The following is a 10,690-nucleotide window of genomic DNA, read 5'->3' on the forward strand; positions in this document are numbered from 1 at the left end:
GGAGCACACCCACCCCCGAGCCCTGCTCTCACCTGTGCCAGGACGTACTGGCACTCCCCGGGGAACAGGTACTTGAGCCCGTCAAAGGTGAGGTAGTGAGCCAGGCCCAGGGCGGAGCACGAGGCATCGCACACGTGGTCCGTGCAGTTCCACTTCCGGTCCCGACAGACACTGGGAACAGGATGAGGGGGTGAGGGCGGGGCCCTCGGGCGTCGGGACAGGGAGGACGCCACCCACCCTCCAGGAGGCCTCAGGAAGCGTTGGGAGGGTGGTCTGCAGCCTGTGGATCGGACCTCACAGGGCCCCGCGGTCATGAACCCACACATTTTTAGAGCACGGAGCCCAGGAGGAGAGGGAAGCCATGCTGCCCCCACCCCGTCATGAGGCAAAGAAGGGCTCTGGTTGGCCGAGGTGACCCGGGGACACTCTGTCACCACCTGCTCCGGACGTGCCAAAGCCCAGCCTCCCAGGACATCACCTGGGAGGGGCCACAGGGTCTCTACAGAAAAGACACTAAGGCCGATAGCCCCTCTGAGGCTAAGGGGACACACGTCCAGAATGGCAGGAAAATTCTGGGCTGGGGAAACGGTGACCAGCTGTGAGCTTCTGCCAGGAGAGGGTGGGCAGCAATGTGTGTAAACCTACAGCGACTTGCCGGCTGCCCTGTGGCCCCATCCCTCCGCCCAGTAACAGAGCCGACATCAGGAAGCCCGACAGGGGCGGCAGCGGGGGAAAGCTCAGACCTCAGGCCCCAGACACTAAGCCCCTTCCTGCCTGTCCCCGTGGCCCTTCCCTAAAGTTGTGCGCTGCCCCAAAGAAAGGCACGGTGAGTGAGCAGAGCCCAGGGGTACGTGGAGGACGGTCTCTTTCCAGGCAAGCACACTCGCAATATGGCTGGGGGACAGGACAAGGGCAGAGAAGGACCCCCGATCCCGTGCCCTGGGATAGCTTGGTCACGCATGCAGTGATGGATATAGCCCTTATCTTCCCCAGGAAACACTGCTGTCCAGAAAGTGTCCCCGTGGGGTGAGTACACGGGATGATAAAGTCTCCCATTTGACAGATGGGGAAACAGAGGCACAGAGAAAAGGAAAGGAGCAGCCACGTTACCACGGGTGGGAGGGGAGCAAGTGCCAGAGCAACACCCCACCCCCCATCCCCAGCATCCCTGGAACGCCTCCCGGCCTCACCAAGTGTTGCAGTCCACCTTCACCGTCTCTCCGGGGGTGTACTCTCTGCCCTGGTGGAAGCAGGGGCACCTTTCCAGGGCCACACACCTGTTCTCCTGCCGGACCTAAGGGAAAGCGATCCAAAAGTCTCGGGGCCGTAACGAGTGATCCAACAGCAGCGACCAGAGGCGGCCCAGGGAGCCCATGCCCAGTCTGGGGCTGGAATCCCTGCTCTTGTCTACACTGGTCCCCCTGGCTCAGCTGAAGACACTCTGACCCCCTCCGCCCTCATACACTGCAGGGGCAGGAGCCCTGGGACCTGGTGGAGACTCTGATAACACATGTCAGAAGCCCTTGAGACGTGCATCTCCTTAGACCCAGTAATTCCTCCAGAGGACTTCTCCAAAGGTAATAGAGTTATAGTCAAAAATTAATGTACAATTATTTATCATTCCAAAAAAAAAATGGAAGCAACTAAGTGTTCAACAATAGGGACATGATTAAACCCATTAAGGAATCTCCAGGTGATGGTGTCCTGTGGAGTGCCTTAAAATCTGAAAAGTTTTGAGAACACTTATGCTGTTAATTTCTAAAACAAGGGAGAAAAAAACTGTATACACATATGGTCCCAATGATTTATATGCATATATTTAAAAAAAAAAAAAGTCTTGAAGGAAATATATAAGTTGCCTCCAAAGGGCTTGGGAAGTGTAGAAGTTGCCTCTGGTGGGCTAGGATAAGGGAATCTTATTTTCTTTTTTGGTTTTTAAATTTTTTTTCTGAATGTTCTTCGTTGAGCATCTACTATGTTTTATAGTCGAAGAAAATGGATAATGTATTTAACAAAATGAATTAATTAGTGAACAATGCACTTAATGCCCCAGAGGTGAAAGCTGAATAGTGGCCACAGGCAGGGATGAACCAGAACCAGAGGCTGGGGGTTTTCAAGCTCCACGTGCACCCTTGTCACCCGTCCCCCGACGGTCCAACACCCTCACGGGGCCTGCCCTCCTTCCCCCGCCCCCCACCAGCGAAAGAGTAGCTATGTGACAGGTTATACTCCTCAGGGGTGTCAGGGCCGGAGGAAAAGAATGAAGACCCGCTGGCCCCAGTGACCTTAGGGAGAGCCGGCCAAAGCCACTCTGATCCCACACGTAGATCTGCTTCTGTCCCAACCCTAGGAGGCAGCCCTGGACGCCGGCTCTGCGTGACCCTGGGTGAAGGGACCACGGCACTCTGGTTCCAGAGCCACCCGAGGGGTGAGAAGCTGCTGGTCTGGGTGCCTTAGCACCTGTGCGATCCCACCACTCCGCAGACAAGCCTGGGTTCCCTGGGCCTAGGGCCAGACAAAGCCCTGGGACAGAGCGGTCTTGGGCTGAACAAAGGGCTTTCATGTCAAGGATCACAGACTAAACTCATGTGTGTGCATATGTATATGTGTGCATGCAAGTGTGTGTGTCCATGTGTCTGTATTTGCATGTGTTTGTGTGTGTGAGCTTGCGTGTGTGTGTGTGTGTGTGTGTGTGTGTGTCCGAAGGGGTGCGAAGAAGAACCTCCACGACTCAGCCACCAGCTTCACGCAGCCTCTGGAGTGTTCCCGAGTCCCCGGGGCCCAGGGGGAGGGGCAGGATGGGAGCTAGAATGAGGAAGACGCAGGGGGACCACGCTCCAGGTGGCTCGTACCTCCAGGGGCCGCAATGTCCTTGGCAGACACCGAGCTTAGGCACCCAGCAGGGAGGATGGGAAACGTCCCTCCACCCCCATCTTCAAAGGCCTTGCAATCAGGCTTTGCCCCCGCATCCCCCAAGCTTGTCATCTTTGATGTAAGTCCCAGCCCCGCCACCTCGTGGCTACTCTGGGAATGACCGCGGCCTCCCTGGGGACCCCTGACCTGCTCGCCAGCCCCGGCTCCTGCAGTTCATGGAGACCAACCAGACAACGAGCCTCGTTATGGGAAACATTATGTGAGGCGAAGCGATGCAGGATGGATTCCAGAAAGCGGCCCTGCTCACCTCCCCTGAGCGGAAGCAGGCTGCGGGGAGGGCTCCCAGGCCTCTTGGTCTGCGTGCTGGATGTTTTTGTTTGTTTGTTTGTTTTTGCGGTATGCAGGCCTCTCACTGTTGTGGCCTCTCCCGTTGCGGAGCACAGGCTCCAGACGCGCAGGCTCAGCGGCCATGGCTCACGGGCCCAGCCGCTCCACGGCATGTGGGATCCTCCCGGACCGGGGCACGAACCCGCGTCCCCTGCATTGGCAGGCTGACTCTCAACCACTGCGCCACCAGGGAAGCCCCATTCTGGATGTTTTTACCTCTCTCCAGGGTGGTCAACCCACTGACAAAAAGTCCTGAACTCCTAGGGCCCAGGTAACCCCTCGCCTGGGCCAGGGGTGTGTCCCAGGGAGCCCGGCCCTCCTCCAAGGGACAGAAAACTCAAATCCCAGCTTGGCCATGAGATAATACTGTCACCCCCTTCCGAGCTCTCACTGACAAACCACATGGCTCCTCACTGCCCTGCTTATTTTAGTGAAAGGAGATGACTAATTGATGGATTATGATATTAAAATAGGACCTTGGCATCAAATGAGGACAGGGGCATGGGTTTAGACCTAGGTCAGAGCTGGAGGAAGCAAAGTGGAGCCTTAAAGGGAGAGGAGAGGTTTCTCAGCAGGAGGCTCCCAACTTGGGACAGAAGATCAAATATCACCAGCCTAGCCAAAAGCACCCAGAGTCCTAAAGTGCTAAAGAATCCAGAGATAGAAAGATAAAGACACATGCAGGAGATGGACGGGATGGAAATGACAACGGGTCCACGTGTACGGTGGGCCAGTGCAGCAGCCCCGAAGTGAATTTCGTGCAAGTCACTTACTTAAACTTCATGTTTAAAAAGAAGGGAACCATCCCTGCCTAGTGTTTTTCCCTTTAGGACACCAGAAGGATAATAAGATAAAGCTGACGAAAGTTGACGAACGTCCTTCAAGGACTTCAGAAGAAAACAGGCAGAAATAGTTGTCGCCATTGTTCATCAGCTCATGACACCTTGAGGAAGAAAGGCTCGTGCTGAGAACACAGTCCTGAGTCTTGATCAGCCCCAAGAAAAATGATGAAGTAGAAAAAAATTGGCGTTGTTGCTCTTCTCTGAAAAGGCCCCATCTTCACCCTGCCATACTGACCCATTCTCCAGAATCTTTTTTTGCCTTCCAGCTGTCCTCTGTTCTCCCCACCAATACTTCCAGCTCAATGCAGCTGCCGTCAACTAGATGTTTGCTAGAGGAAAGAATCTGATGAAATAACTCATGCTAAAGTGTGAATGACTTCCTATGAGGATTTATAAGGTTAGCTTTTTTAAGGTTGTTTTTTATTAACCAAACTAAATTCATACCTATTATATTTCAGTAAACCTGATTAGGTGACAAATCATAAGAAGTGTAGGAGATATCTTTGCGACAGGAGGGCTTTCCTGGGCCTTTTAGAATTACATCTCGTAGGATTTACAGCGCTCACATGAGAGGCCCTCTCTGGATGGGCCCCTGAGCCCAAGCTCTACCTTTCAAAAAGCAGCGCCAACCAAAGGGGAAAGGGGGCGACGGATAAATTGGGAAATTGAGATTGACATATACACACTACTATATATAAAATAGATAACTAATAAGAACCTGCTGTATAGCACAGGGAACTCTATTCAATACTCTGCAACGGCCTATATGGGAATAAAATCTAAAAAAGAGGGGATCTATGTATAACTGATTCGCTTTGCTGTACACCTGAAACTAACACAACATCGTAAATCAACTAGACTCCAATAAAAATTAATTTAAAAAACAAACAAACAAAAAAAAAAACCCAAATAGCAGCACCAAAGTCTTTTCAGGCTTCACAGTGGGCCAGTGAGAAAACTGGGCCTCAAAGGACCAGGGAAATGAACACATGTCTCAGCTGCTGAGAGCTTTTCCAGTACCAGCAGAACTGGGTACCAGTTTGGAAAATGTGACCACCGGACTTCAGAGCGTAAGTGAGCATCTCCCAGCCAGGGGTACTACACTGGGAGTCGGGAGGCCAGGATTTCCACTACACAGTTATGTAGCCTTGAATGGTTCTGCGTCCTTTCTCTCCTCGGTCTCCTTCTGTGTCCTCGGGGCAGGCTGGAGGTGGGGCGGGGGGAGGGGGGCGGATGTTGAAAGCGTGAGTCTTTAGGGCTCCTGGCTCTGCCTGGAGACAATTACGGCCCCGACTGGGACGGAGTGAGCCGGGCGGTGGGTTGTGCTTTGCTGCCACCTCGTGGTGGAAGCAGGTAATAGTCTAATTCAAAGGCAGGAAGTGCATTCAAGGATTTTTTAACCATGGAAAAAGACCTGGGAAATTTTCTAGGGCAACCCCTTCGTTTTATTGATCTAGTGGGTCTTATATGTGGATCCCGAGGTCCAAAAAATTGCTCCCCAGTGTGCACTAGCTTGCTATAGCATCTCTGTCCCTAATATGGTTCACGCTTTTCCTCCATGAACTTCTTGTAACCGCGGTCATTAAACCACCACTTATGAAGCGACTTCCATGTACCCACCACTGTAACCTCCAATCCTCTCAAGAACGCTTCTGACCCAGTTTTACAGGTGAGAAAAATAAAGACACAAAGATGTTAAGTGGCTTGCCACTCTGTTGAAGTAAATAAACCTCAAGCCTGGAAGCCCGGGGCAGCTTCTGCACCAACCACCCATCAGCGTGGTCAGAAAGCATCCCCACCCCTGGTCCCATGCAAGGAGACCTTGGCATCAGTGTCAAGAGCAGACAGAGTGAAGCAGAAAGCCTCTGATCTGAGTGGGTACCACGCCCAGAACAGACTGCAAAGAGGGGGGTGGTCCTCAGGACCAGCGCAGGTCTGTGAGGATGTGAGTGCGGCCTGGAGGGTAGTAGGTGTTTAGAAAATCATATGCAATATATCCTGTCTGTTACCCATGTTTGTATGTCATTGCCTTTTGCTTCATTCTTCTGATAATTCACTTCTATTATATTTACAAAAGCTTTGGTCCACAACAGATTGGAAATTTATGAAAATGGGCCCTTCCTGGGTCTCTCCCATGGACCAGAGGAGGGGGCCGGCCCAGCCTCTGAGACAGCCTCGGTTATGGACAAAAACAACAGCTGGAGCTATTCCCATGATCCCATAGCACTTTCTGGTTTTAAAAGTGCTTTCACATACGACTCCTTCAGGCCCACGTGTGATGAAGGCAGAGCAGGAATTTTGTGCCCACGTTACAGATGAGGCAACTGAGGCTCAGCGAAAGTGAACGTGCAAAAGTAAGGAGCCAGGAAGCGGTGAGGCCGGGCTGGGAGCTGGGGCCTCGGGCCCCTGTTCCTCCTCTCCCTGCTCCCTGTGGATCTGCCCCCCAGGAAGGAGCTGCTCCCTCCCCCTCTCAAGTCCTTAGAACCCCTGACCTCTCCCCCCAAACCCTCAGTGACATGCCACAGCCTCCCGCCTTCCACAGGGGATGGCCGAACGAGAAACACCCCCTCGGAGGATGTCTGCGCCCATGCGCCCAAACAGTGTTTTCGGCTCCTTTTCCTCGGCGTGGAGGCCAAGAACACGGGTCGCGGGCGGCAGCCAGCACACCGTGCACTTCGTAAATCACCCAGACTTTCCTGCTCGCAGATCTGGCCTCGATGGTCTGCATGTTAGCTGACATCAGAGTGAAGCAGTTGTGAAATCAGCCCGGTCTCTTATCCCACAAGCCTCAAGGTCACAACCCCTGCGGCTGGGGTGAGAGACACCTTGTTAACATGACAGATGTCCAGAGAGCGCCCTCGGGAGGCCAGAGGCTGCAGGAGTGCCCACGAGTCCCTAAGGTCGCGTCCCTAACGACGCGTCCTCATCCTGCATTCAAGGCCTCGCTCTCCACTGGGGATTTGGGACAACATGCAGTTATTGTGGTTACTAATATTCAAGACTCTCTGTACTATCTCCTTCGTGGGGGGAAAAAAAAGTTCATCTGAAAGAGCCCCTGATGCTTCCAGTCTCCTGGGTGGCATCCCTCTTCTTGCCAGAGCTTTCTCTGTGATGTCGGGAGAATTTCTTCTCCAAGCATGGAGAAGGAACAGTCAAAATAAGAGGCCCTTGGGGTAAAAAGAACAATATGGAAGTCTCCTCTCCACGCTCCAATTTCTTGTCTGAGTCTCCCCCTCCTTTATACCTCCTTCTGCTAAGGCACCAAACAAGATCTTCCAGTTTGGGGATGTTCCCCGGCCAATCTCTAGCTCCCCCATTAGAAAAGACAGTTCTAGAATCCTCAGAGGCTAAGACAGAGGGGAGCACCCAGGGAGAATGGATAACAGCTAGTCTGTCCGTCTCGGAGGAGAGAGGGTTGGAGGGAAAGAGAGAGACCGTGTGCCCTGCACTCACCCCAGTCCGCAGCCTTCCTGAGGGCCGCTGGTGACGCGTCTGAGTTTCCAGCTCCCACAGCCCAGGATGCTGCCCCCAAGCCGAGGCCCGGGCATCATGAACGCCCTTTACAGCCATAAGAGGGCCATCTTGCCTCCCCCCACCAATTTTGGCCTCTAGGACCCTCACCCCAGCCCTCACTGCTCACGTTGGGTATGGGGAATTAGAGAAAGCAAGAAGACGGGATGCATCTGAAAGAGAAGAATCCAGAAGTTGCATCCTTCAGGGTGACAAGAATAGTCTATGTATATTTAATACACAGGTGTCCTAAGACTAGACTTGGGACGGAGCTCAGGGGGCCTGGGTGTGCTCAGGCCCTTGCCACCACCAGGATGCACTAGGAGCCGGGCGGCCGCAGACCAGCAGCTGGGGGACCAAGAGTGACAGTTTGCAGCCTCAGCCCCAGAGACACGGAATGTTAGGAGCTGACCGAGACCTCATGGCTCACCCTACAGATGAGGAAAACAAGGCTCGGTGTGGGGAAGGGATTGGTGGGCCCGCGGCTTGCTGACGGCAGTGTCTTCTCTTGAGATACAGAGTTATAGCCATAAATGCAAATCATATGCGAGAATGTGTGCACGTGTGTGTACGTGTGTGTGCTTGCAGGCGTGTGCCTCCTCATCTCCGTACGACGGCATGGAGCCCTTGGGAAAATGCTAGGGGAAATGCCCGTTAGCACTCTTAAGTATTTTCTGGAAATCCTTGCCTTGCTTCCTAGGGCACCGCTGTGCTAAGTTCTTGTATTTTTGTCAGCTCTCACCAAGATCAAGATCAACCTCAACTCTCCCGTCAGCCCTCTCCCTGCCCCTGGCGGCTGACTCAGCCACAGAGGACTCACCCCTGCGCCCGCCTGCACCCCGCCTGCAGCCCCAGTGCCGTCCTTGTGGAGCTCTTGTTTCTTTCTCTCTCTGCCTCCGCGGCCCACCTCACTGTCCCCCGCCCGCGGGAACCCGGCAGGTCGCCCTCCCTCTGCGGCTCGGGTGGCTTACCATGCCCGGGGGGCAGAGGCAGCCGGACACGCAGCCCATGCTCACGCACTCCAGGTCGTAGTTCTGGCAGGTTTTGGCGCACTCCAGCCCTTCAGCCCTCGGGTTGTCAGCAGGACACCAGCAGCTGGGGGACCAAGAGGAAGGGCTGGCCGAGGGTGACAGTTTGCAGCCTCAGCCCCAGAGACACGGAATGTTAGGAGCTGACCGAGACCTCATGGCTCACCCTACAGATGAGGAAAACAAGGCTCGGTGTGGGGAAGGGATTGGTGGGCCCGCGGCTTGCTGACGGCAGTGTCTTCTCTTGAGATACAGAGTTATAGCCATAAATGCAAATCATATGCGAGAATGTGTGCACGTGTGTGTACGTGTGTGTGCTTGCAGGCGTGTGCCTCCTCATCTCCGTACGACGGCATGGAGCCCTTGGGAAAATGCTAGGGGAAATGCCCGTTAGCACTCTTAAGTATTTTCTGGAAATCCTTGCCTTGCTTCCTAGGGCACCGCTGTGCTAAGTTCTTGTATTTTTGTCAGCTCTCACCAAGATCAAGATCAACCTCAACTCTCCCGTCAGCCCTCTCCCTGCCCCTGGCGGCTGACTCAGCCACAGAGGACTCACCCCTGCGCCCGCCTGCACCCCGCCTGCAGCCCCAGTGCCGTCCTTGTGGAGCTCTTGTTTCTTTCTCTCTCTGCCTCCGCGGCCCACCTCACTGTCCCCCGCCCGCGGGAACCCGGCAGGTCGCCCTCCCTCTGCGGCTCGGGTGGCTTACCATGCCCGGGGGGCAGAGGCAGCCGGACACGCAGCCCATGCTCACGCACTCCAGGTCGTAGTTCTGGCAGGTTTTGGCGCACTCCAGCCCTTCAGCCCTCGGGTTGTCAGCAGGACACACCAGCTTGACCATGGGGGGCCGACAGGACAGGCTTCTTTTGCCTGGGAGTCAGGAAAACCAAAGAGACCATGATCGAAGGGGTGAACGGGTCTGCCCTCTACTCTTGTCCTTTGCCCCCTGCGGGCAGTCACTCAACCCCAGAGGCTCAGGCTGCCCACGCCCTGGGACAAGGCGCTGCTGGACCTCCAGCTGGGTCCTGAATGGCAGCCTCATCTACTCATCTGAGCTCTGACCTCTGCCCACACTGAGGACGCCTCTGCCGAGCTCAGCATCCCTCTAATGGCCCAGGGTCCTCGTCCCCCTTGACCCTGCTGTCGCCTGCTGCACTGAATCAGGATGCACTGCAAAAACATCCAGAGCCAGGCTTTAAAGGACCTGGGTTTGGGTGCTCAAAAGGAACCTTTGCTCCAACACATTTAATTTTAAATTCCTACAATTCGTTAATTTAATCACAACAACTTGAAAGGGGGCTTTGCTCACATGGCATCCTCTGCCCAGCCCCTGGCCGTCCCAGCCGCTCCATTTAAACCTGTAACACCCCACCCCCGGACACTCCCGCACTCGCTGCTTTGTCATTCTCCACGCGACCGCCGTCTGACATCGCGACGTGAATGCCATTTATTTTCCTTCTTTGTTGGTTGCTCACCCCCATCCCACCCACACACCAGAACACAGGCTCCTTGCAGGCAGGGGGTTTTGTCTGCTTGGTTCACTGTTCTATTTCCGGGCAATTAGTAGGTATCACTGTGTTGATTGAGTAAATGATGACAGCAGACAACTGACACAGCCCCTGGGTTTCAAAAACCCTGATGCATTGAATAGCATTTGTATCTTACATACATATATAACATTTAGTATCTCTTATGGACAAGAAAGTCAGAATTTCCAGGCTTGTTTTTATATGGAAACTTCTGTTGGGAAACTGAAACCCCAAGAGGTTAAATGGCTTTTCCAAATGGCACAGAATTCTAGGAGTTTCCTGACTTTGAAAAAAAAATACCTTCCTGTCACTAGGCTAGAAGCCTCTGGTCAAGAGAAGCATCAGACCTAAGAGGCAGAATGCAACAGAGAGGGGTGGAGTGTCGGAGAAAACGCCACAATGAGAGAGAGCAGGAAGAAGAAAGAGGCAGGGCTTCCCTGGTGGCGCAGTGGTTGGGAGTCCGCCTGCCGAGGCAGGGGACGCGGGTTCGTGTCCCGGTCCGGGAGGATCCCACATGCCACG

At 54.1% G+C, this 10,690-nt stretch overlaps 1 protein-coding gene across 1 annotated transcript in view; it reads right to left on the bottom strand.

Moving 5' to 3' along the window:
- Positions 1 to 10,690, bottom strand: part of VWF (von Willebrand factor) — a 162,290-nt gene that overhangs the window by 68,305 nt on the left and 83,295 nt on the right. The window contains exons 20-22 of the mRNA XM_028490937.2: positions 9,349 to 9,509; positions 1,191 to 1,294; positions 33 to 171 (exon numbers count right to left, since the gene is read on the bottom strand). Coding sequence (XP_028346738.1) covers positions 33 to 171; positions 1,191 to 1,294; positions 9,349 to 9,509 — 404 coding nt within the window. The remainder of the gene's footprint in view (positions 1 to 32; positions 172 to 1,190; positions 1,295 to 9,348; positions 9,510 to 10,690) is intronic.

This window comes from Physeter macrocephalus, chromosome 6 (assembly GCF_002837175.3).
Source record: "Physeter macrocephalus isolate SW-GA chromosome 6, ASM283717v5, whole genome shotgun sequence".
Taxonomy (NCBI): domain Eukaryota; kingdom Metazoa; phylum Chordata; class Mammalia; order Artiodactyla; family Physeteridae; genus Physeter; species Physeter macrocephalus.